Source organism: Symphalangus syndactylus, chromosome 3 (genome assembly GCF_028878055.3).
Source record: "Symphalangus syndactylus isolate Jambi chromosome 3, NHGRI_mSymSyn1-v2.1_pri, whole genome shotgun sequence".
NCBI classification, from domain to species: Eukaryota; Metazoa; Chordata; class Mammalia; order Primates; family Hylobatidae; genus Symphalangus; species Symphalangus syndactylus.
Window position 1 is genome coordinate 34,691,699 of NC_072425.2, and position 27,107 is coordinate 34,718,805.

The window sequence follows — 27,107 nt, forward strand, 5'->3', positions numbered from 1 at the left end:
AGTCTTGCTCTGTCACCCAGGCTGGAGTGCAGTGGCACGATCTCGGCTCACTGCAATCGCTGCCTCCTGGGTTCACGCCATTCTCCTGCCTCAGCCTCCCGAGTAGCTGGGACTACAGGCACCCGCCACCAAGCCCGGCTAATTTTTTGTATTTTTAGTAGAGACAGGGTTTCACCGTGTTAGTCAGGATGGTCTCGATCTCCTGACCTTGTGATCCGCCTGCCTTGGCCTCCCAAAGTGCTGGGATTACAGGCGTGAGCCACCGTGCCCGGCCTTAAATTAATTTTTAGGCCAGGAGTGGTGGCTCACGCCTGTAATGCCAGTACCTTGGGAGGTCGAGCTGCACAGATCACCTGAAGTCAGGCGTTCAAGTCCAGCCTGGTCAACATGGTGAAACCCCGTCTCTACTAAAAATACAACAATTAGCCAGGCATGGTGGTGCATGCCTGTAATTCCAGCTACTAGGGAGGCGGTGGCAGGAGAATCACTTGAACATGGGAGGCAGAGGTTGCAGTGAGCTGAGATCATGCCACTGCACTCCAGCCTGGATGAAGGGCAAGACTCTATCTCAAAAAATAAATAAATAAATAAAATTAATTTTGGGGGGGATTTTCCTGTAGGGCTGCAGCATATTGTGGGGGGATCAAGCCCCCAGACACTCCCTTGAGGCCCCAGTCACCCAGGGGCAACTTTCTGCTGGAAGGAGCAAATGCTGTCTCTCTTTCGAGCTAAGAAAATTCAGTCTCTTATGCAAATATACACAGACAAGCCAAATCAAGATTAATTTTCAGAGAAAAAGCAATGGAGAAGATCCTTTAGAATGCATATCTGAACTAGAATTAGGATCCTTAACAACTTCCTAGGAGAAAAAATAAAATAACAGCCAAGACCACTTCCTGTAAACTGTGCTCAGCCATCCCTAACTTTGTAGTTCTTGTTTGCCATTACACACGCCAAGGTCAAAACCTCTCACAGTACAAGGTCATCTCTGGTACCCACAAAGCCAAAGAGGTCAGGTCATGCAATACAGGAAAATAGAGCTTTAGACCTAAGAAGAATCTGCCCATGACTCTTGAAACTCCACAAAGAAAACACAACACATCAAAAGGGGTGAGTGGCACCTTTGTTCTGAATTCTTTAAAGGGGTTCAACTCATTAGAAGCCTTCTTTAGATTTTTTTGGTACTGCAGGTGGCAAAGGGGAAGGAGGTATGCGGTAGAAGAAAAGTAAATGAAAGAAACTTTTTTTTTTTTAAAGACAGGAAGCAAACACAGAAACAAAGTGCATGGTTTTCTGTTTTGTTTTCCCTCTTTTGCAGCTGCGAGGAATTTTAGCCAAATTAGAGTGGCCTTGTTACCCATAATTTGGAATTCTCACCCAGATTTGATCAAGTCAGGTACAGTAGGTCAAATCTGGTGGGAGAAAGAAAAGAACAAACAACAACAACAACAACAAAACAATGTGATCCCTGAGCATGCTACTAATAAGGAGAAATTAAGATCAGCTGGTTGTTAACTTTAGCCAAGACAAAACCCAAATTCAGCTACTTACCTAGGGTTGGGTCTTGCGCTGAAGAAGCAGGAAAAAAATCAAACTTGTCTTCCCTGTTGGGAGCAACCTCAGACTCTGTAAAGGAGTTACCTGCCTTCCATCATCATGAAAGCAGGAAATCTTGCCTTCCTTGTTGGAAGCAAGTAAAACTCCAAAAAAAGGGAGTTGTACAGCAAAATAAACTAGATCTTGACCAAATTTGGGGAGACTTGGGATTCTCTAGAGTGGGGTGCTCCCAGGCCTCAGCAAATTGTCCTATTGGTTTGAGCCATAAAGTTAGCTCATGCTGGTATCAAGCACCAATAGGAGATTTGCCAAAGGTCAGGGATACCTCCACTCAGAATCCCTTTGTGGTTGCCAAATGTGAACCCCAAACATCTGAGATAGGTTTTGGTTAATTTAGAAAGTTTATTTTGCCAAGGTTGAGAACGTGTGCCCCTCAGGAGGTCCTGATGCTATGTGCCCAAGACGGTTGGAGCACAGCTTGGTTTTATACATTTTAGGGAGATATAAGACATCAATCAACATATATGATGAACACTGGTTTGGTCCGGAAAGGCAGGACAACTTGAAGCGGGGAGGGGGCTTCCAGGTCATAGGTAGATAAAAGACAAATGGTTACATTATTTTGAGTTTCTAATTAGCATTTCCAAAGGAGGCAATCAGATATGCATTTATCTCAGTGAGCGGAGAGGTGACTGAAAAGAATGGGAGGCAGGTTATCCCTAAGCAGTTCCCAGCTTGACTTTTCCCTTTAGCTTCGTGATTTGGGGACCCCAAGATTTATTTATTTTCCTCTCACAACACTTTGGGCAGAAATTAAACTATTTGCCTTGCATACATCTCTCTTCAAAAGAAAGCTATCTGTGCAATAAGCTCTTATCAGTAAATTGCTCCTTACCCATTAACTCCACCTATTAAGTTCCTGTATGCAAAGCCCAGCCCTGGATAGGGAGACACAAATGTAACATTTCTCTTTGGCAAACAAGATAAAGATAGAATAAGACAGGTAATACCTAGTTGCTGAAACTTAGCTCAACACAGGCCTATGGTCATCAATGGTACACTTACTCTGTGTAAGGTACTAGATTAGATACTAAAACTATAAAGCCAGGCACAGTGATTTATGCCTGTAAACCCAGCACTTTGGGAGGGGAGGCAGGAGGATCTTTTGAGGCCAGGAGTTTGAGACCAGCCTAGGTAACACAGCAAGATCTCGCCTTTACAAAAAAATTTAAAAATTAAAAAAAAAAAAAAGCCACTGTATTGGTGCATGCTTGTAGTCCTAGCTATTCAGGAAGCTGATGTGGGAGGATCACTTGAGCCCTGGGGTTCAAGACTGCAGTGAACTATGATCGCATCACTGCACTCCAGCCTGGGTGACAGAGCGAGACCTCATCTCTAAAATAAACAAATAAATAATATATGGAAAAAAATTTCAGGTACAGTCTTCATCCTTGGTGTAGTGGGAAAGATAGACGACAAAAATTAGTTAATACTGCGATGCCCAGAGTACTATGGGATAACAGAGAAAAGGTTCAAGGAAGGCTCCATGAGTTACGCAAACCATCTTGAGGCATGGTTAAGATTAGCAAGTGAGAAAAGATGACAGGAAGCAGTGTTATAAAATAACATGGGTATATGTCAGGAATTCTTTGGATAATAATACAACAATACTAAAAAGTTATCACTAGCAGATGAGCTCATGAGAGGATTCTGTCAGTTTTGTTCACAGTAAGTGTGGCTCATAGTAGGCACTTATTAAGTATTTGTTAAATGAACAAATGGATCTGAGTTCAAGGTTTATGGCAAGGAGCAACAGGGAGGGAGACAGGACAAAATTAGGGAGACCTTGGAAGAAGCTTGGATTGTATGGTGATGGGGAAAAACTGAAGATGTTTACAAAGAAGGATGGCATGCCTGGATTTGTGGTTTTGAGCTTCAGGGATGAGAAAGGACCTAAGTGGCACAAGACTGGAGACCGAGAGAGACAAGTTATATAGCCATTGCTAAAGTCAGGTGAAATCTGACCAAGGTAAAACATATGGAATTCGGTAGCAAACTTGTCCCCTAAAGCCACCAGAATTGTTAACATGAAAAAGACTGGCAATATCAAGTGTTGTCAAGGATGCAGAGCTAGAGCTAGAACACTCATCCTCTGCTGGTAGAGTATAAATTGAAAATATATGCAGGCCAGGCATGGTGGCTCACGCCTGTAATCCCAGCACCTTGGGAGGCTGAGATGAGCAGATCACTTGAGGTCAGGAGTTTGAGACCAGCCTGGCCAACATGGTAAAACCCCGTCTCTGCTAAAATTTTAAAAATTAACCAGGAATGGTGGTGGGAGGCAGAGGTGGGAGAATCGCTGGAAGCCAGGAGGCAGAGGTTGCAGTGAGCTGAGGTTGCAGTGAGCTGAGATTGCGGCAGAAAAGAAAAGGGAGAAACAGAGAGAGAAAGAAAGAAAAAAGAAACAAAGAAACAAAGAAACAAAAAACAAAGAAAAGAAAGAAAGAGAGAGAGAGAAAGAAAAGAAAAGAAAAGAAAAGAAAGAAGAAGCCGGGCGTGGTGGCTCACGCTTGTAATCCCAGCACTTCGGGAGGCCGAGGCAGGCGGGTCACGAGGTCAGGAGATCGAGACCATGGTGAACCCCGTCTCTACTAAAAATACAAAAAAATTAGCCGGGCGTGGTGGCGGGCGCCTGTAGTCCCAGCTACTCGGAGAGGCTGAGGCAGGAGAATGGCCTGAACCCAGGAGGCGGAGCTTGCAGTGAGCCGAGATCGCGCCACTGCACTCCAGCCTGGGCGACAGAGCGAGACTCCGTCTCAAAAAAAAAAAAAAAAAGAAAAGAAAGAAGAAAATACATGCAGAATAATTTCAAAACCTGTGGGGTAGCTTCTACTGAAGCAGAACCCACAATCCCACTTTTAGCTATACAACAGAAATCAGTGCTTATGTGCCCACAAAGATATCCCTACAAAGATATGGACAAGAACATCCACAGTAGCACTATTTGTCACAGCGAAAATGGATAAACATTCATGCAATGGAATACCAAAGAAACACTGAAAAATGACTGTAGTGACACTATCCAGGTACGTCTCATAAATATCATGTTGAGTGGAAGAAGCCAGACACAGAAGAATACATATCGTAGAATTCCATATTTCTTTTTTTCTATTTTTTAAAAACAATTACATTTGAATCAGTGCACCATATTCTTTTTTTTTTTTTTTTTTTTTTTTTTTTTGAGACAGAATCTCTGTCTGTCACCCAGGCTGGAATGCAGTGGCTTGATCGTGGCTCACTGCAACCTCCACCTCCTGGGTTCAAGTGATTCTCGTGCCTCCGCCTCCCACGTAGCTGGACTTACAGGTGTGTACCACCACGCCTGGCTAATTTTTGTATTTTTAGTAGAGATGGGGTTTTGCCATGTTGGCCAGACTGCTTTCAAACTCCTGATCTCAAGTGACCCACCCGCCTCAGCCTCTCAAGGTGCTCGGATTACAGGCATGAGCCACTGCACCCGGCCGTCCATCTTTAAAAGTCCAAAAACAGGCAAAATGAATTTATCATGCTTCCTGCCAAGACTGGTCATTCAGGTAGCCAAGCCCTGCCTATGTTCCCGCCAGAAGTTCTTATCTCTGCACGAGCTCTGACCTCAGATTTTGCAGAGGATCATGAACCTCCCTTCATGCCAAAGAGCCACCACCTAGCTGCCACCTAACTCTTAGCAAAGAGAAACTTTTGCAGATCCTTTCTGACACCTTCCTCCCCTGGCCAAGGCCAAATGAAATAGTTATAGGGGAGATGGTTACAAACCAGGCAATTCAGATAAATTATGAAATTCTGCACCCACACTTAGGTAACCCTATTCTCAAGAATCAAAAGAATAATTTGCTGTTATAGAAGTGGATTCATGAGCAACCTGGTAAGTGAAATGGGATCAAGGTAGAGTTACAAATCTGGGGTTTACTTTGAAGAAATAAATACAATGACACACTCAGGCAGAATGCTGCTGCCTGGAGAAGCAGAAGCCTTAGGTGTGGGGATGGTTTCTCCCTGCAGCACACTGGACACTAAAGTTAGTTCTAGACTTTTCTAGCCCCTGCCCCAAAGTCCTAACACTATTCCTGGTGGCTCAACTGCCCCTTACTGGGAACTCAAGTTTTCACCCAATCGCAATCTCACACTCTTCCTTGTCTTCAACCACGTAATATATTTAGTACTAAAGTCTTTGAATTCCATCTTTCTTCAAACATAAGACACTCGTGAAAGATGCATTCTTATATACCACTAAAAAGTGTTCCAAGTGAAATATAACATACCATCCACTGTGAAATGCATTCTGATTCAGAGATGTAAACATTTGAAAAGAACATGTGCTTCTTAGAATCAGTGAACTATAATACTCTTACCTGGGGAGAAGTCAGGGAATGACAAATCCCAAGCCATTTGATTTCAGGAGATTGTGTATATTAATTAACAAATCCTCGATACCAATGTATAAGAGCTCTGAGAAGTTCCAATGATGGAGTTTGTTTATTTCCAGCATCATTATATGTTTTAGATCTTAGATTAAAGGTATATTATGGAGAATTATAGAGATCTGGCAAAGTTTTAGCATAAGTAATTTTGAAAGGTTGCCAAATATGAAAATATTATGAATTTAATGTGTTTAATGTGCATTTATATTTAAAGTGTCTTGCAGATGATGGAAATGAGTAGGATTAACTTTTCATTCAGGAATAAAATTCCTTAAAGCCTCAACATTTTTGCAGTACTTGAATCAATAAATGTTTCACCTTTGTGCATTTGTGAACAGATTTTTGAATTTTGTGGAGCTGATGCTAAAAAATTGGAAGCCAAGATTCAAGAATTAATGTAAGCTGATCTCCAAGGCAAAATACACTTGTGACATTTGAAAAGGCAAGAGCAAATGTGTTTACGCTTTTATTTCCAGCAAATATTGTAGTGTTCTATTGGTCTCTCTCCTAATGCTTTGCTGGTTGAATACCATAATACAATCTCACTGCAAAATTGCTAAAAACTGTTGCAATATCAGAGATTGTGTCATTTCCATTCTCCAACTTGGGCTTCCCACTTGCTCTGAGCACACTCCTTGGGCAGTGTTTTTATGACCTTCACAAGAGAGGTCCTGCACAGCTAAGTAATACCAAGTCATCAAGATTTTCCAGAGATCAGCAAAGATCCAATTCTTCCCAGTGGTCAAGGAACAAATAAATGTCTTAATGCCTTCGTGCACTTTGAATATATGAAAGCCTCCCCCCATTCAGCCATTTCTTATGGTACAAAATTCTTCTCCAATGCATCATTTTTTTTTTTTTTTTTTTTGAGACAGTCTTGCTCTGTAGCCCAGCCTGGAGTGCAGTGGCATGATCTCGGCTCACTGCAACCTCTGCCTACCAGGTTCAAGCTATTCTCCCACCTCAGCCTCCTGCATAGCTGGGATTACAGGCAGGCGTCACCACACCTGGCTAATTTTTGTGTTTTTAGTAGAAACAGGGTTTCACTATGTTGTCCAGGCTGGTCTCGAACTCCTGCCCTCAAGTGATCCTCCTGCCTCAGCCTCCCAAAGTGCTGGGATTACAGGCATGAGCCACCACGCCCAGGCATCATTTTATGTTTGACCTCTGTCATTTTTCTTTTCTTTTTTTTTTTTTTTTTTTGAGACGGAGTCTTGCTGTGTCACCCAGGCTGGAGTGCAGTGGCGCGATCTCGGCTCACTGCAAGCTCCGCCTCCCGGGTTCAGGCCATTCTCCTGCCTCAGCCTCCCGAGGAGCTGGGACTACAGGCACCCGCCAACACGCCCGGCTAATTTTTTGTATTTTTAGTAGAGACGGGGTTTCACCGTGTTAGCCAGGATGGTCTCGATCTCCTGACCTCGTGATCCGCCCGCCTCGGCCTCCCAAAGTGCTGGGATTACAGGCTTGAGCCACCGCGCCCGGCCGACCTCTGTCATTTTTCTATCTCTCTCACTCCCTTTCTAAAGTCCTCCTATAAACACAGACACACACACAGACCCACACACATACAAACCAGAAAGTCCTTTTACTGCCTATTGAAAAAAAAAAAAAACAACAGATAACTCAGACATTTAGAGCCCAGAGGAGATGGCTTCTTCTATACTATACTAATTGTGCCTATGCTGAGGCTGCCACCAGACGAACACTGGAGTCTTAAGTCATAGACAGAGTGGAGCTGGCTTTCCTAGACATTAATAACTGAGATTTTGATAAAGCATAGGCTCCATATGCTTTTTTAGAATTCTTTGGAGTAGGCAGAGCACAAGGGCTCAGGCCTGTAAACTTAAAAAACTTTGGGAGGCCAAGGCAGGTGGATTGCTTGAGCCCAGGAGTCTGAGACCAGCCTGGGCAACATGGTGAAACCCTGTCTCTACAAAAAATAGACAAATTAGCCAGGCATGGTGGCTTGCTTCTGTAGTCCCAGCTGCTTGAGAGGCTGAAGTGGGAGGATCGCTTGAGCCCAGGAGTTTGAGACCAGCCTAGGCAACATAGCGAGACTCTATCTCTATAAAAAAGAAAAAAAAAATACAAAAATTAGCCAGGCATGGTAGCTCATGCCTGTAGTCCCAGCTGCTTGGGAGGCTGAGGTGGGAGGATCACTTGTGCCTGGGAGGTGGAGGTTGCAGTGAGCTGAGATCATGCCACTGCACTCCAGCCTGGATAATAGAGCAAGACTCAGTCTCAAAAATAAAAAATAAAATAAATAAATAGATAAATAAAAATTTAAAAAAATCTTTGGGCTATAGAGGAAACCAGCACATACTAGTTTAAGCGAAAAGGAGAACAAATATGCATTGAGCACTTACTCTGCCAAACACTGGAATAGGCACTTAAAATAAAACTTGATTCGTGGAATCCAAATGCAGAGATACGGTCAGCCTTCACATGAGATTAGAAGCAGGGAGAGGAAAGCTATGGGGGACTCAGGATATTTCCAAGTATTTCTGTCCTCTGCTTTTCATCTGAATCATCCTTTATGTTGCTACAGATAGATGTTCTTTATTTTCCAGTCTTCGTGCTGGAAAGTAGTCCCTGCCAATAACTCCCAAGCATGTATTATCTCCTTCATTCAAGAGACCAGCCAGACTATTCCTTCCTGAACAACTCTAGCCAGGGGGCAGGATCACAACAATAAAGGCAATTTTGCTCCTATTATAAGGGTGGGGGTGGAGATGGTGGGAACCCCGGAAAAGCAAGAGGCTGAAAAGACTTAAAATGTTGTGCTCACTGCAAAAAATAAACTTTTAAAATAAAATAACAATTTAAGGCAAAAGTTGTCTGATAAAAATCTGTATATGCCATGCTCACATATATATTTGGTGTATTTGCTAGACAATATCCTAAACCCTTTGCACTCATTACCTCATTTAACTTTTGCAGCAATCTTATAAGTGGAATTGTGTTGAGAAATGTTTAACAACTGGTTCTCTGGGAGAAAAATACTGCCTGGTCTGAAGTGGTTGCCAATTTCTGTGGTGTAAATACTTGGTAGATTTCAAGCTACCCAGTGGCATCACTGAGCATGCAGCTGGGAAGAGATGTACACAATAGGCCCTCATGAGCTGGTAAGAGTTAGCTGTAGCACACCAGTACCTATAGTGAAGGTACTACTTTTATCCCTATTTTCTTGCACAGGAGAAAACAGACACAAAGAAGTTAAATGACTTGCCCAAATTTCCCCAGAAAAATCCGCATTGGACCCCAGCTCTATGATGCCAAAGTTAAGACTAAAGGTTTAAGCAAAGTTGTATAGTCAAGCTTATAAACATGGCATATAATGGTGACCTCATTTTAATAAGACCTCATTTAGAGGGGCTTAGAGTAACACATATCAATTTGAACTTTCAGGGCTAATGCCCAAGTTTGTAAACCATAATTGCGATCTACCCAATTCTTTGCACCATACTGTATCTAGATCATCTCTCTCTAGATCATTTCTCTCTTCCTCTTTTTTTTTTTTTTTTTTTTTTTGAGACAGGTTCCCACTCTGTTGCCCTGCCCTGGCTGGAGTGCAGTGATGCGATCACAGCTCACTGCAGTCTCCATCTCCCAGGCTCAAATGATCCTCCCGCCTCAGCCTCCCAAGTACCTGAATCCACAGGCATGTGCCACCACACCCAGGTAACTTTTGTATTTTTTGTAGAAATGGGGTTTCATGAAAATGCCCACGCTGGTCTAGATCTCCTGGGCTCAAATGATCTGCCCTCCTCCGCCTCCCAACGTGCTGACATTACAGGCATGAGCCACCATGCCTGGCCTGGGGCCTCTTTTAAACCTCCACAAAGAATACTGCAGTTCTGCCGGGCATGATAGCTCATGACTGTAATCCCAGCACTTTGGGAGGCCGAGGCGGGTGGATCACAAGGTCAGGAGTTCAAGACCAGCCTGGCCAACATTGTGAAACCCTGCCTCTACTAAAAATACACAAATTAGCCAGGTGTGGTGGCAGGTGCCTGTAATCCCAGCTACTCCGGAGGCTGAGGCAGGAGAATTGCTTGAACCTGGGAGGCAGAGGTTGCAGTGAGCTGAGATCAAGCCACTGCACTCCAGCCTGGGCGACAGAGCGAGACTGTCTCGGGAAAAAAATATATATATACTGCAGTTCTTCCATCGGATCCCATGGGCCCTTTAAGCCAGCAGTCTGCTTTACTCCAGCATAGTACCCTGCAGTATTCACTGAAGCAAGCCCACCATCTTTCCTGACAGCCTCCTGATTTCTTCCATGTGCACCGAACAACTCAACAATATCTGCCCCAACCTCCTGGCTCCAAAGCACAGTTCTCTCACTTCTCAAAGTTTGCATTAATGACAAAATGCAAAGAAAAATATGTATCCAGATTTACTGCATCATTTCCTCCCAGTGAAGTTAAGAACATTACTTAACCACAACAAAGTCTTTTATCTAGGACCAGGGATCGGGTCTCATGCCTGTAATCCCAGCACTTTGGGAGGCTGAGGCAGGAAGACTACTTGAGTCCAGGAGTTTGAGACCAGCCTGGGCAATGCAACAAGACCCCATATCTACAAAACCTAAAAATTAGCCAGGCATGGTAGCACACGCCTGTAGTCCCAGCTACTCAGGAGGCTGGGGTGGGTGGATGGCTTGAATCAAGGAGCTTGAGGCTGCAATGAGCCATGATCGTGCCACTGCACTCTGGCCTGGGAACAGAGTGAGAACCTCCTCTCAAAAACAAAACAAACAAACAAAAAACCAGCCTGACCAACATGGTGAAACCCCGTCTCTACTAAAAATACAAAAAAACATTAGCCGGGAGTGGTGGCAGGCGCCTGTAAACCCAGCTACTCGGGAGGGTGAGACAGGAGAACCGCTTGAAACCGGAAGGCAGAGGTTGCAGTGAGCCGAGATTGTGCCACTGCACTCCAGCCTGGGCAATAGAGGCAAAACTCTGTCTCAAAAAAAAAAAAAAAAAATTTACCTAGCTCTTGTATCTCCAATGAACACACTTTTAACATGCTAAGAAAGTTCTGACTTATCGTTAACATTTATTCACCTAGGATTTACAAATTTCAGTCTAAATTTAAAATCTTCCTCCCCAAACATTTATATTGGGCACACTCACCATTAGTCCTGCAAAAGTGTGAGGTGGGTCAAAAACCAAGTTGGGACCTTTCTCACTTTCACTTTCAGTACCTTCTCACCCAGGTTTTTTTCCTCATCCTAATCTGCTATCACCACCCAGCACACATTTTATGTCTTATTTCCCCAAATCCTTTCTTGTTCTTACCAAAATCCATTTCTCCCATCATTCGTTCACTCATTCATCCAACAGTCATTAATGGGGTGGTTTGATGCTAGCAGTAGGCCCATCCTAGGGATGCATAGAGTATGAATACTCTCCTTGAGATGCTCACATTTCAGCAAGAGAGACAGGCATGCGCAAACAAAGCTAAAGGAATTACAGTAACAGATGCTCTAATCAATATTTATACAAAGGCAAAGTGACGTAGAAAAACAGGTAAGAGTGATTGATTTGCCTGGAGGTTGGGCAGGGAATGGGATTGCATTTCAGTGGCTTCTGGGAAGAGCTGACAGTTAGGCTGGGCTTGAAGGCTAGGAGGAGTCTGTTAGATACCCAAGAAAAGAAAAGGCTGATAACACAGAAAAAACAGTGATTTGAAAATGGAGGGTGGAGGGACAGTGCCAGAGTCTGCAGTGCTGGAATTTGGGGAAAATGGAAAAAACCAGCTAATCTCAGTAGGCCCCCTAAAAGGCTTAAAGTGTCTCCTTTTCAGAGGCATTTGTTTGCATAGGAGCAAAGTTTAGCACAGTAACATTCAGTATTAGAAAGCATGCTTGATTGGCCATCAGAAGATGAGTTCTCATCATAGTCTATTAGCAGCTGTGTTGTTTGATTTTTCAACACTTAGGAGGAGAAGCTGGAGTAAGGATTCTAAAAGGCCCACTCATAAATATATCTACAGGCCAGGCACAGTGGCTCATGCCTGTAATCCCAGCACCTTGGGAGGCCAAGGCTGGTGGATGACTTGAGGTCAGGAGTTTGAGACCAGCCTGGTCAACATGGTGAAACCCCGACTCTGCTAAAATTACAAAACTTAGCCAGGTATGGTGGTACACGCCTGTAATCCCAGCTACTCTGGAGGCTGAAGTGGGAGAATCGCTTGAACCCAGGAGGTGGAGGCTACCGTGAGCTGAGATCATGCCACTGCACTCCAGCCTGGGTGACAGAGTGAGACCCTGTCTCCAAAGATAAAGTTAAAAAATAAAAGGCCAGGCCCAGTGGCTCACGCCTGTAATCCTGGCACTTTGGGAGGCAGAGGCGGGTGGATCATGAGGTCAGGAGTTCAAGACCAGCCTGACCAACATGGTGAAACCCCGTCTCTACTAAAAATACAAAAAAATTAGCCAGGCATGGTGGCATGTGCCTATAATCCCAGCTACTCAGGAGGCTGAGGCAGGAGAATTGCTTGAACCCAGGAGGTGGAGGTTATAGTGAGCCGAGATCGTGCGCACTCCAGCATGGACACCAAGAATGAAACTCTGTCTCAAAATAAATAAATAAATAAATAATAAAAACCCATCTTCACTGTGGACCAACTTGTACTATTTCAAAAGAGTGATGCTTGAGCTCAGAAATAATGTTCTCTGTGCTGCTTTCCACAGCTTGTGGTGCTCCTATTCAGCCCCACACTTCACAGGAGCAGAACACACTCCAGGGTCTATTAGGAGACCTCACATGTGGATTGTGAGAAAGCTCAGCATGGGATTCAAACCCCACTCCTGAGTAAGCACTATTGTGTGGTCCAGTTGTTTAGCTGTTGTCCAAAATCATAGTTAGCCCAGCTAAATCTGAAATAGGTCCTCCCTGACAGTGCCAAAGGAAAAAAAAATTGCATAGGGCACTAACGAACATACAGTGCTAGGCTAAGCTCATTTAGAAGTTGTCACCCAGGTGCGGTGACTCATGCCTGTAATCCCAGCACTTCAGAAGGCTGAGGTGGGAAGGCTGCTTGAGGCCAGGAGAATGAGACCAGCCTGGGCAACATAGTGAGACCCTGTCTCTACAAAAATTACAAAAATTAGCCAGGTGTGGTGGTGCACATCTGTGGTCCCAGCTACTCAGGAGGCTAATGCAAGAGGATCACCTAACCTGGGAGGTCAAGGCTGCAGTGAGCCATGACCGTACCACTGCACTCCAGCCTGGGTGACAGAGTAAGATGCAGTCTCAAAAACAAAAAAAGAAAGAAAAAAAATTGTGCTCAATAAAAGAAACTACTCTGCCTGATGCAGTGGCTCACACCTGTAATCCCAACACTTTGGAAGGCTGAGGTGGGTGGATCACCTGAGGTCAGGAGTTCGAGACCCGCCTGGCCAACATGGCAAAACCCTAACTCTACTAAAAATACAAAAATTAGCCAGGCATGGTGGTGTAATCCCAGCTACTCAGGAGGCTGATGCAGGAGAATTGTTTGAGCCCCGGAGGTAGAGGTTGCAGTGAGCTGAGATTGCACCACTGCACTCCAGCCTGGGCAACAGAGTGAGTAAGGCTCTGAGAGAGAGAGAGAGAGAGAGAAGAAAAGAAAGAAGAAACTACAACAAAGTTTGTAAAAGCCCATCTGAGGAGCAGAATCACTTTTCACATTACATTTTTATGACTGAGCCCTAGTATCAGGCGTCCTTTCCTCCAGTGAGAAAGGGAAAGAACTGTTTCAGACAACATGCTTGGATAGAACTACTCATCTCCAGAAAAAACAGTGGACTAAGGCAGTTGGCCTCCTCCATGGGTTAATATTCTGAATAGCACTTTGGTCCAGAGTTGAAGGCCTTCCTGAAGCTAGCCCAGCTCAGAACTGTTGCCACCTGGGAAGTCTTGATTCTCGGTGTGTTCAGCAAGGGCAGAAGGTCCTCCTGAAGACACTTGAGCACTCTTAGGCAGTAGTGTTCTCAAGGCTCCCAAGCAACCCTGGGAAACCAAAACAAACAGACATGCATTTCCCATGTCTCTGGACCTTCATTTCACATCTCTGGGCTATAGATTCAATGTCTATTAAGGTTCTGTGCAGAATAGTGTTCATTCTTCTTGTATGCATGTTATATGTCAAGCACTGTACCAAGCAATATACCTCAGACTCAATTTACATTGCTCATCTAAGTCTCACAATGACTGAAATTGATATTATCATGATTGCCACTTTATAGATGAGGAAACTAAGATTTAGAATTTGTCTAAGTTCTCCACAGCTAGTAAGTGATGGAGTGGTCGTTTGAGATACTGCTACGATAGCACCATAATGTTACTCGTATATGTAGCCACCTACACGGGGTGATTCAAGAAGACTCAAACATTTCTGTTTTCTCCAAAAGACCTCTTCAGTCTGTCTAGCCTCTCCTGATTCCTGTCTCTTGTAGAGGAGGAATGAGTTTTAACAGTTTAGTAGTTTTGCTTAAAGAATATAGAGCAAGTTTTTGAAGACACAGTATATGTAACAGGTCAGTTTTGATTAATTCATTTAGTCAGTAAACATTTATTTAACATCTATTATGTACCAGGCATGCATCAAAGTTCTTAGAATATAACAGTGAAAAAAATAAACAAAGATCCTCTACCTTAAGGAGCTTACAGTCTAGCGAAAAAAGACAGAAAATAATAAATAAGTAAAGAGCAGATTATAATAAAAGGTGACAAGTCTTGCAAAACAAATGAAAACATAAGATGGGATAAAGAGGATCAGGAATGGGGGGGGTGAAAGAGGCAGGTAAATAAGATGTCAGTTGGCCAGGCCGGGCGTGGTGGCTCACGCTTGTAATCCCAGCACTTTGGGAGGCCGAGGCGGGCGGATCACGAGGTCAGGAGATCGAGACCACAGTGAAACCCCGTCTCTACTAAAAATACAAAAAAATTAGCCGGGCGTGGTGGCGGGCGCCTGTAGTCCCAGCTACTCGGAGAGGCTGAGGCAGGAGAATGGCGTGAACCCAGGAGGCGGAGCTTGCAGTGAGCCGACATTGCGCCACTGCATTCCAGCCTGGGCCACAGAGCGAGACTCCGTCTCAAAAAAAAAAAAAAAAAAAAAAAAGATGTCAGTTGGCCTCAGTGTGAAACCACTGTTGCAAAATTGTAACTGTGAAGATTGTTACAGTGATACAGTGAAAGAGATCTAACCTAACTCACTCCATCTTGCTTTTAACCTCCAAGTTGTCCTTGTTCATTCCTGGGCGTGGGCCAAACTAACTTTGGAAGAAACTTAATTTATAGTTTAACTTTGAAACAAAGACATAATATCCCTTTCCCAAAACAAATGCTTTTCCTGCCTGGGGACTAGTCTGCCTTTGCGGGACTAATAAATTTGCCACAAGATTAGAAATTATGGTTTAGGAGTCATGCAGCTAGAGGCCACAAGATTCTGATCCTCCTCAAATTTCTCCTGGGGATAACATCACTATTGTAAAGCCTAAGGTCAGTGCTTGAGATGTTTTGCAGTCCCTGCACTTGATGGATCAGCTGGCATCACCCAGATTGATAAAGTGGCTCATCTAGTCTTGTGGCCCCCATCCAGGAACTGACTCAATGCAAGAGGACAGCTTTGATTCTCTCTGATTTCATTTCCGACCCAACCAATCAGCACTCTCAATTCACTGACCCCTACCCACCAAAATGTCCTTAAAAGCCCCATACCCTAATTGTTGGTGAGACCGATTTGAGTAATAATAAAACTCTGGTCCCCTATACAGCTGGCTCTGTGTGAATTACACTCTTTATTGCAATTGTCCTGTCTTGATAAATCAGCCCTGTCTAGGCAGCGGGCAAGGAGAACCTGTTGGGTAGTTCCAGGTGGGAAGGTAAGACTTAAGCAAAGGTTTTGAGGAGGTAAGGAAATTAGCCAAACTCTGTGGAGAGAATAGGAATTGAAGCAAGCAGCTGGAACAAAAACCCCAAGACAGAGTGTGCCTGGTGTGTGTGAGAAAGGATATAACAGTGAAAAAAATAAAATAAACAAAGATCCTCTACCTTAAGGAGCTCTCAGTCTAATGAAAAAAGACAGAAAATAATAAATAAGTAAAGAGTAGATTTAATAAAAGGTGACAAGTCAGCAGGTGACAAACGGCAAGGAGGGCTGGCTGAAGTAGGAATGAGGAAAAGAGTGCTGGGAGAGGTGGTCACAGAAGTATCTCAGAAGACTAGATCATATAGAGTTTTGCAGGACATCGTCAGAACTTTGCTTTTATTCTATGTCAGAATGGGGGCTGGTGAAGTTTTGAGCAGAGGAGAGACAAAGGGAAAACCAGGAGAAGTCTGTTTTAGTAACTCAGGCAAGAATTAATGGAGCCAGCCAGGCACAGAGGCTCATGCCTGTAATCCCAGCACTTTGGGAGGCCGAGGCAGGTGGATCACTTGAGGTCACGAGTTCGAGACCAGCCTGGCCAACATAGTGAAACCCCTGTCTCTACTAAAAATACAAAATTAGCCAGGCGTGGTGACACACACCTGTAATCCCAGCTACCTGGGAGGCTGAGACACTAGAATTGCTTGAACTTGGGTGACAGAGGTTTCAGTGAGCCAAAATGGTGCCACTGCACTCCAGCCTGGGCAACAGAGCAAGATCTGTCTCAACAACAACAACAACAACAACAAAAAGAATGGACCTGAGACCAAGGTAGTAACTGCAGAGGGGGTGAGAAATGGATTTTTTTTTTTTTTTTTTTTTTTTTTTTGAGACGGAGTCTCGCTCTGTCACCCAGGTTGGAGTGCAGTGGCGCGATCTCGGCTCACTGCAAGCTCCGCCTCCCGGGTTCACGCCATTCTCCTGCCTCAGCCTCTCCGAGTAGCTGGGACTACACGCCCAGCTAATTTTTTTGTATTTTGAGTAGAGACGGGGTTTCACCATGGTCTCGATCTCCTGACCTCGTGATCCGCCCGCCTCGGCCTCCCAAAGTGCTGGGATTACAAGCGTGAGCCACCGCGCCCGGCCGAGAAATGGATTTTTTATACGTATAAATAAATTGGGATTAAATTTCCTGATGGCTTGTATGGGGGGCCTGAGAGAAAGAAGAATAATACCTGAGCACTTTGAAGGGTGGAGTTGCCAACCACTCTCACAGAGATGGCTGAGGGTGGAGCTGGTTTCTAGGGAAAGATCAGGGTTCAGGTTTGGACATGTTAAGTTTGAGGCATCTATTAGGCATCCAAGTGCTGTCAGTGAATAGGCTGTAGAATATATACATCTGCAGTGCAGGAGAGAAGCTGGGGTTGGGGATATAAATTTTTATTTTATGTTTTTTTGAGACGGAGTCTTGCTCCGTCACCCAGGCTGAAGTACAATGGCACAATCTCAGCTCACTGCAACCTCCACCTCCCAGGTTCTAGCGATTCTCCTGCCTCAGCCTCCCGAGTAGCTGGGATTCCAGACACACGCCACCACACTCGGCTAATTTTTGTATTTTTAGTAGAGATGGAGTTTCACCACCTTGGCTAAGCTGGTCTCGAAACCTTGACCTCAAGTGATCCACCTGCCTCGGCATCTCAAAGTGCTGGGATTGAAGGCGTGAGCCACCACACCCGGCCTGGGATATAAATTTCGAAGTAGTCAGCACATAAATCTTTTAAAATCACAAGACTGAATATGACCTTCAAGGGAGTGCATATAGATTGAGATGAGGATGAAGGATCCTAGACACTTCCACATTATGAGGGTGAGAAGAAGAGAATAACTTACAAAGAAGACTGAGAATTCATGACAAGTGAGGTAGGAAGAAAACAGAGTGTAGTGTCCCAGAAGCCAAGTAAATAAAGCGTATAGAGGAAGAGGGAGTGACCAACTATACCAAACAATGGATCAAGTACAATGCAGAGTAAGAACTGACCACTAGCTTGAGCAACATGGAGGCCACTGGCAACAGTGGGGTGGGAAACTGATTTGAGTTGCCTCTGCAACTTGGGTTTTACTATTCAAGAGGACAAATGAAAAGGTGCTGGTGGCCAATTAGGAGAGATATATTTCCTAAAAGAATTACATTCCGAAGAATTCCTAAAAGAGTTATTTCCTGTAGATACCTGCTGGTTAGAAATTTGTCCCCTATGACCGACCGGGCACCTGGTGGGAGGGACCGGGAGCCCGCACTGGGGAACTGCAGGACGCAGGCCCTCGGGCAGGAGCGTCTGGCAGAGCCGGCAGCGTGGCAGGCTCCCTCCTTTGCAGGACAAGGTGGGGCCTCTGTGGCCGTCCTGGACAGGCCGGGGTGGCGGCAGCTTTACCCACGTGGAAGTGGGGCTGGGTCTCACTTGTCTGGTGGTGGTCTCTGGCTCCACCTTGCTTGCTGCAGCCCTGGGGAGCAGGAACTGGGTGGTTCTTCCACCTATTTGCTGATGGTTCCCCGGACAGTGCATGGGCAGCGGGGGGCTGTGGGCAGGGCTGGAGTTTAGTCTAAGGTAATGTAACAATGTTGGTTTCTTAGTTTTGACAAATACAGCATGGTAACTTAAGATGCTAACATCAGGGCCAGGCACGGTGACTCACACCTATAATCCCAGCACTTTGGGAGGCCAAAGCACGTGGATCACCTGAGCTAAGGAGTTCAGCACCAGCCTGGGCAACATGGCAAAACCCCATCTCTACAAAAATATACAAAAACTAACGAAATGTGGTGGCATGCACATGTAGTCCCAGCTACTCAGGAGGCTGAGGTAGGAGGACTGCTTGAGACTAGGAGGTCGAGGCTGCAGTGAGCTGAGATCACGCCACTGCACTCCAGCCTGGGCAACAGAGCAAGACCCTGCCTCAAGAAAAAAAAATGTTAATATCAAGAGACTGAGTGAGGAATATACAGGTACTCTCTACCATCTCTGCAACTTTTTAAAAATAAATTACAGGCCAGCGCGGTGGCTCACGCCTGTAATCCCAACACTTTGGGAGGCTGAGGTGGGTGTATCACCTGAGGTCAGGAGTTCAAGAGCAGCCTGGCCAACATGGTGAAACCCCATCTCTACTAAAAAAAAAATACAAAAAAAAAATAACTAAAATCGGGCGTGGTGGCAAGTGCCTTTAGTCCCAGCTACTCAGGAGGCTGAAGTAGGAGAATCGCTTGAACCCAGGAGGCAGAGGCTGCAGTGAGCTGAGGTCACACCACTGCACTCCAGCATAGGCAATAGAGCAAGACTCTGTCTCAAAAATAAATAAATAAATTTTTAAAAAATCCAAAATAAAGTCCATTTTTTAAAAAAATGCATTTGTAAGGAGATGTGCTATGAAGGAGAAGCACTCATGCTTTGTGAGCATGTCCTAAGGAAAGGAAATATGAACTTGCCAGAAGTCAGAGATGGCTTCCTGATGCGATAACTGTAGACCTGAGACCTTAAGAATGAGAGAGCATTTTTGAAAACCGCAGTTCTCAAAGTCAAACAAACTCATACTTAGACATTACAAGAGTATTTTGGCCATACACAGTGGTGTGCATCTGTAGTCCTAGCTACTCAGGAGGCTAAAGAGGGAGGATTGCTTGAGGCCAGGAGTTCAAGGCACTACAATCGCGTCTGTGAACAGCCACTACACTCCAGCCTGGGTGACATAGCAAGACCTATCTCTTCAAACACACACACACACACACACACACACACACACACACACACACAAAACAAGCATTTTGCTTCCAAGAAAGTTTTTCAAGTAAAGATCATAAGTATTATTGCTGATGCATTGCGCATTTTCAGCCCAGACCTCTGCCTGGTGAGGCAGATGGAAACCTTCAGGGGGTGAGGAGACTGTGCACTCTTTTGAAGCCATTTCTCTTTCCCACAAACCTGAAGTTGCCAGAGACAGGAGTGGAAAACTCTACAGCCTGTAATCTTTAAATATTTGGGCCCAGATGTGATGGGGCCATTAAGTAGGACAAATGAAGTGTGTTCTTCACTCCACCAAAGCAGCCTATCACTGCTTACCCATTCCCCATGCATGCCATTCTTCCAAGCCCAGGTGATATGGGAGTGAGAACCAGACAGAAGTGGGGCCAGACAAGATTTCCATGCCAAGGATGGAAGCCTGGAGCTAGCTTGCTCTAGAGAGTCAGGCTGCTGAAGGGCGAAGAATATGACCAAGGAGGTGTAGACTAAAACAAGGTCCCTGGACTTAGAGCAGCACTAGTATTAGTAAAAGCGACTGAATATGCCTGGCACCTTTGCTCACGCCCCACCATTCCAGAGCACAGGCCACTGTAACGAGGATGGCTGAAAAATCATTATATAGCCAGTGACAATAGAAATGCCAAATCACGTGCATGAAGGTTTAATGTCAATGTGTAGTATGTGCAAGTTAGACAAATGAACGTCAAAGACCACCTGTAAACCCAAGCCAACACTCAAAAGTCACAGGACCTCTGGGAAGAGCAGTTGTGAAAATGTCTTTAGAGAAGAACAGGATGGAGAATGAATTTCAAGCCCATATGTGGCAGATGTCACATGGAGTCACTCTGGCAGCTCAGGCATTTTACGTTCTGTAGCATCTCTCTACATGTTGGAGCAGGCAGATGTTCAGTTTTCTTCACTATTATTTCAGTTCTGCCTTACATTGGAACAATAAAACAAGCCATATGTCAGAATCCAAGAGAATTATCTGGAAACCAAAGGCTTCTCCATCTCACTTTCAGCAGCCAAAGTCTCAATGTGACTTCACTTGCTTACAAGTAGAAGGATCCATGCTTTTATAATGGCCTTTCTGTTGTAATAGGAAAAAGAGAGAGGTGACTTAATTTTTGCCTGTTGTCTAATGAAGAGTCATGCATTTTTACCAGTGCAATTTTTATTTATCAAACACTAACTGTTTCCAGCTGGAACATGACCCAATAATGGCTCATCAAATGCAATCAGTGGGTCAGCATTTTCTTAAAATCAAACAAAAACAAGAAAAATCTGAGGCCATGTGCGGTGGCTCACACCTGTAATCCCAGCACTTTGGGAGGCTGAGGCAGGCGGATCACTTGAGCCAAGGTCAAGACCAGCCTGAGCAACATGGCAAAACCCTGTCTCTACTAAAAATACAGAAAAAAAAAAAAAATTAGCCAGGCACGGTGGCACAAGCCTGTAGTTCCAGATACTCAGGAGGCTGAGGTGAAAGAATTGCTTGAGCCTAGGAGGCAGAGGTTGAAGTGAGCAGAGATTGCTGCGTCACTGCACTCCAGCCTGGGTGTCAGAGTGATACCTTTTCTTAAAAAAAAAAAAAAAAAAAAAATCAGAGTGCATCTACTATAATAATGTGGGTTCTGGTAGTCAAGTTTGAAAGTCATTGTGGTAGGGGCCTCATCTTCATTAGGGATGACCTAGTTCAGGGATTCTCCAAGTGAAGGGCTGGGACCAGGAGTGTTAGCATCACTTGGGAATATGTAAGAAATGCACATTTCAGACCCCACTCCAGATGCCCCTAATCAGAAGCTGTTAGAGGTGGAAGCAGAAGACACATGCAAGGAAAATGGAGATGATTCTGATGCACACTGGCTTTTGAGCAACCCTGGTGAAGTACACCAAAGAACTGATTAAAAATATCAATGAGGCATTAAAACAAGAGTAAAGACAAAAACAAGTTGCAACCCTTTGATAAACAATGAGGCTCAAGAATCCCAAATAAATAGCCAGAAAAACAGCTACAAAAACTTTTACAGGGGTAAGTAAGTTTTCTTTAATAGAGTTGCATCTTACACAAGGCTAGGATCTAAAGATAGAGGGTAAGAAAAAAGTAACATCAGTCAAGATCCTCCATAAAGTACAGTCAGTTCTGTGTCCCAGTAAGGTCCACGTGGTCATTTTTGCTCTTCTGCACTGAAACCCATCATCATTTCCTTGATGGAGGGCCAGATGGAGTAGTTGGCTTGTGTCTAGGGCTGTATTGTTCCACAAATATTAACTGAAAATACTAGAATCCGTTCTGTGCAGTGAGACGGTACCCAGCTGGGCAAACAAACTAATTTCCCAGTATGTGTGTGTGGTTGGAAGTAGGAGGTGTTTATATTATTTTTCTCTCTCTTCACATAGTTGAAGTCACCACAAGTTACCTTTGCAGCAGATGCAATTCCAGTTATCCACCATTTACTTGGTTTAACTTTTCATTCCCCAAAAGGGATGCACACACACACACAATTTCATTTACTCCTTACACAACTCTATGAGATCAGTAATACTTTTTTGTTTTTTGGGGGGGGTTTTGAGACAGAGTCTCACTCCATTGCCCAGGCTGGAGTACAGTGGTGCTCATTGCAACCTTTGCCTCACGTGCTGAAGCAATCCTCCCACCTCAGCCTCCTGGGTGGCTGGGACTACAGGCATGTACCTGTATTAGCCACCACATCTAGTTAATTTTTTGTATTTTTAGTAGAGATGGGGTTTCAGCATGTTGACCAGGCCCTGGCTGAAGCAATCCTCCCACCTCAGCCTCCCGAGTAGCTAAGACTACAGGCATGCAACACCACGTCTGGGTAATATTGTTGTCTTTTTAATAGAGGTGGGGTTTTGTCATGTGCCCAGGCTGGTCTTGAACTCCAGAGATCAGTAATACTTTTCTTATTGTACAGACACGAAGTTTAAAGGTTGAGGTAGCTTGTCCAAGGTCACACAACCAGCAAATGGTTGAGTGTAGATGTGAACCCAGGTATGCTAGAGAAAATTAAAAGCATGATACGCTAATATGACAAAGATGCTCTCAAAGCAAAGAAAATTTACTGCCTCAGTTGATGCTTTTATTGGTGTCACCCTCGGGCCCATGTACCCTAGGATACAGGAAATGGATTTCAGAGAAATTGCCTTGGCTAGCATATTCCCCTCTCCCAGGAGTGTTTCTGAAAATCTGTGTGTGCCACTGATAGCTTTTTAATATACTATGTGTGCTCACTCTCAAAAAAAAAATCCTGAGCCTGTCTTCTTGCCATTGTTGTTGTTCACATTAGGTGTCCTCTTAAAAGGAAGCATTAATTTTATTATTCCTCATCGAGGCTTTACAGAAAAGACTGGCCAGGCACGGTGGCTCATGCTTGTCATCCCAGTACTGTGGGAGGCCAAGGTGGGTGGATCACTTGAGCCCAGGAGTTCAAGGCCAGTCTGGGCAACATAGTGAGACCTCGTCTCTATGAAAAATACAAAAATTAGCTAGGTGTCGTGGCATGTGCCTGTAATTGCAACTACTTGGGAGGCTGAGGCAGAAGGATCGCTTGAGCCAGGAGGTGGAGGTTGCAGTGAGCCGTGATTGTGCCACTGCACTCCAGCCTGGGTGACAGCTGTGAAATCCTGCCTCAAAATAATAATAATAATAATAATAATTTAAAAACTTTTAAAAAAGAAAAGACTGGATGGGCATGAGAGGGCAGAGAAGAGCAGCCAAGGAAAGAAGATTTAAGCAATTACGGTACAGTATTTTTATAAAGCCACTGCTCCCCTGGGGTGATCCTTATTCCTTCTTAGTAAAGAAGGTGGGGCTTTTCTCCAGAAAATTCCATCAACCCGGGAAAGATCAGATGGCAATTTACCATGAGGTAAGAATGCAACCTCTGCCAGAATTCCTTAGCCCTTAACTTTTCAAGCTTTAGTCATCAGCAAGTCACCTTGATCATCATTTACTTCACCTATTCACTTTTTGTATATGAATAGATTTATTTTACAGTGAAATCTTTTATCACCACGCCTTAAAGGGAAAATGAGTGTTGCTCTTAGAAGTGGAAGAAAACTTCAAACATGAGTGCATTGACAATAAAATGACTTTTTTTCAATTCTAACTTGATATGTGGCTTGTCAAAGACTCAAAACATGAGTGTTCATTCTCTCTTTTCTTCCCTCTCTTCTTCCCTGTCTCTTTCTTTCCCTCCCCGACCCCCTTCAGCAGGATGAGCAATTATCAGAGAGATGTTAAAGATACAACAGCACCAACTAAGACTTTCTTCGTGAGTAATCAGTCAGTATTGAAAGATGATTGATTTTTTTTTTTTTTTTCTGATATTGAGTCTCACTCTGTCACCCAGGCTGGAGTGTGGTGGCATGATCTCCGCTCACTGCAACCTCAGCCTCCCTGGCTCAAGCGATTCTCCTGCCTCAGCCTCCTGAGTAGCTGGGATTACAGGTACGCACCACCACGCCCAGCTAATTTTTTGTATTTTTAGTAGAGACAGGTTCACCATGTTGGCCAGGGTGGTCTCGAACTCCTGACTTCAGGTGATCCTCCCGCCTCAGCCTCCCGAAGTGCTAGGATTACAGGCACAAACCACTGTGCCCGGCTTTTTTTTTTTTTTTTTTTTTTTGGAGACAGTCTTGCTCTGTCACCCAGGCTGGAGTGCAGTGGCATGATCTCAGCTCATTGAACTTTCTTCTGCCTCCAGGGTCCCAGCGATTCTAGTGCCTCAGCTACCCGTGTAGCTGGCATTACAGGCATGCACCACCAAGCCCGGCCTTGGAAGAGAATGAAAAGGATTCAAGAGGGGTCTATATGAGAACTCTCTTTACTTTCTCCTCAATTTTTCTGCAAACCTAAGACTTTTCTTAAAATTAAAGTCTTAATTTTTAAAAAGTGTACACATAGAAATAAAATTAAGACTTTTAAATTTTTTTAAATAAATTAATCTTCTCTCTGGGTAAGTCGAGGTTATTTAATTCTGCATTCCCCAGACTACCCTGGCAGGGAAAAGTGCTGCTTCCCTTCAGTAGCTACAGAGACAGGTACACACCCTTGACAGCAGCCATCTTTTTGTCAAGTGTGGTGGATTTTTATGACTGCCCAGAGTTGCCAGATAAAATACATGGTGCCTAGTTACATCTGAATTTCAGTTAAACAAGAGATAATTTTTTACTATGTCTCGTGTAATAATTACCTGAGTGTCTTGTATTTTTTTACTTGCTAAATCTGGCAATGCTATGCCTTTCTCCAGTGAGATTCAGCTTCCTAAAGACAAAGACTGTGGTGTTCCAGCTTTGTGTGTGCGGTACCTAGGACATTACCAGGGACTTAGTGAAGGTTTGGTTATGAATCATTGCATGAATGACTGCACCGAACTCACCTATGAGATAACATAGGATTTCAACTAAGATCATGAGTACAGTTCTATTTCTACCTAGAAATGCAGGTTTGGAAGGGGGAAAGATCATGTGTTCAAATATAATACATTCAGAATCTATAGACTGGTCCTGAAGGAAGGAGCAAAGGCGTCTGTATTATTCTCTATCTTGTCTTTAACACATAGAATAACAACTCACACACTGCATGGTTTCCCTATACTTTACGAGTCTACAATCTGCTCCCACACAGATTGCATTATGAAGGTGAGAACTTACACTCAGTCCAAAGCCAGGCAGAATAAATAGCAACAGCAGCCAGGAGCGAATGTACTCTATGTTGAGACTTGTTCTGTCTCTATTAATCAGGCTGATAATTAATCACTGTGCTTGGGTTTAAAGCTTTCCTGTGAGGGCAAAGTGCAGTAACGGAAGAGTCAATCACAGGCTCTGAAGTTGGACAGACCTAGGTTTGCAGTTATGACTCAGTTACTGCCAAGCTAAAGACCCCTCTGGGGCTCAGCTTTCTTACCTGTAAACCAGGTTATAATGGCTACCTCCAAGAGGTCACTTTGAGTATTCAGTGAGGTAAGGTACATGAAGTGTTTTGTATGGTCCCTGCCCATAGCAAGTGTTCAAGAGTGGTAATGATGATGGTGATGAGGATGATTGTATTTTCATTTCTACTTTTCCAGCTAGATTTACAATCTCCTTTAACATATTAACTGCTTTGCTTTTTACTTCCTTTTGTTTTTTGAGAAAGGATCTCCCTCTGTTTCCCAGGTTGGAGTGCCTCGGTGTGATCATAGCTCACTGCAGCCTCCACTTCCTGGGTTCAAACAATCCTCTCACCTCAGCCTCCTGAGTGGCTGGGACATGCCACCATGCCTGGCTAATTTTTTTATCTCTTCTAAAGATGGGGTCTGACCATGTTGACCAGGCTGGTCTTGAATTCCTGGGCCCAACTGCTCCTCCGCCTTGGCCTCCTAAAGTGCTGGGATTACAGGCATGAGCCACTGTACCCACCCTTTACTTCTTTTATATGCTCCAGAAACCTCTAGTGTAAAACGCAACGAAGAGTAGTTATGCTGTATACATCCAAAAAGATCAAAGTTTAGAAAATTCTCAGTGTTCCGCCTGCCTCAGCCTCCCAAAGTGCTGGGATTACAGGCATGAGCCACCAGATCACTTGAGGTCAGGAGTTCGAGATCAGCCTGACCAACGTGGTGAAACCTTGTCTCTACTAACAATACAAAACTTAGCCAGGCATGGTGGCGTGCACCTGTAATCACAGCTACTTGGAATGCTGAGGAAGGAGAATCGCTCAAACCCAGGAGGCAAAGGTTGCAATGAGCCGAGATGGTGCCACTGCACTCCAGACTAGACAACAAAGTGAAACTCCGTCTCAAAAAAAAAAAAAAAAAAAAAATTCTCAGTGTTTTAGTGCCTTTCATAAAGCTGACACTATTTAACCACCATAGAGTAAGGTATGAACAAAAATTAACCTTTGTAGGTGACGAGTGGACTGCAAATTGTCTTTCCTAAATCATTGATAGGCTAAGTTTGGGAAGATAAGAGACATGAAAGAAATAAAGAAGTAGGCACTTCTTAAAATAGAGAAGGACGACTTTGGCATAAAAACTCCTCTTCCCACATTTCCCACCAAGATATTCTATTGGATACATGCCCTAACCACAGACGCCAACTATTGCGAACATATCAAAATAGATGGTGGTTGCCCAGGCATTCAAGAAAAGAGTTCAAAGTGATTGACAGTCTACTCTGGGCAAACGAACACTCACCATGGAGAAACTAGTCTCCAGTTTTAGTCCTTATTCGTTCCTAGCTTAATTTAACTGCAACTATCATTGTATTTGTTTTTCCATAATAAAATAACCCTAGCAAAGTCCTCATTGTCACCTGCCAATGTCACCCCTGCCTCAAAGCCTCTTCTTAGAACTCTGTGGCTTTGGACGGTTTACTTTGCCTGTAAGGTAAATTTTTAACTGAGCCAGCTTCTCCC

The 27,107-nt window shown here is 44.2% G+C and overlaps 1 protein-coding gene and 1 long non-coding RNA gene across 7 annotated transcripts in view; one reads left to right on the plus strand and one right to left on the minus strand.

Annotated features, from left to right (window-relative positions):
- Nucleotides 1-24,330, plus strand: part of TXNDC8 (thioredoxin domain containing 8) — a 52,340-nt gene extending 28,010 nt beyond the window's left edge. For 2 of the 6 annotated variants that reach the window (XM_055271544.2, XM_055271540.2), the window contains 2 exons: nucleotides 5,414-5,479; nucleotides 6,250-6,276. In XM_055271544.2, coding sequence (XP_055127519.1) covers nucleotides 5,414-5,479; nucleotides 6,250-6,276 — 93 coding nt within the window. Of the gene's footprint in view, nucleotides 1-5,413; nucleotides 5,480-6,249; nucleotides 6,277-6,373; nucleotides 6,557-23,921 lie in introns of those variants that run through there. The other 4 variants (XM_063636155.1, XM_063636151.1, XM_063636152.1 and 1 more) reach the window with 4 other exon arrangements.
- The window catches only part of LOC129479042 (uncharacterized), a 146,376-nt gene that overhangs the window by 92,542 nt on the left and 26,727 nt on the right, over nucleotides 1-27,107 (minus strand). The window lies entirely within an intron of this gene.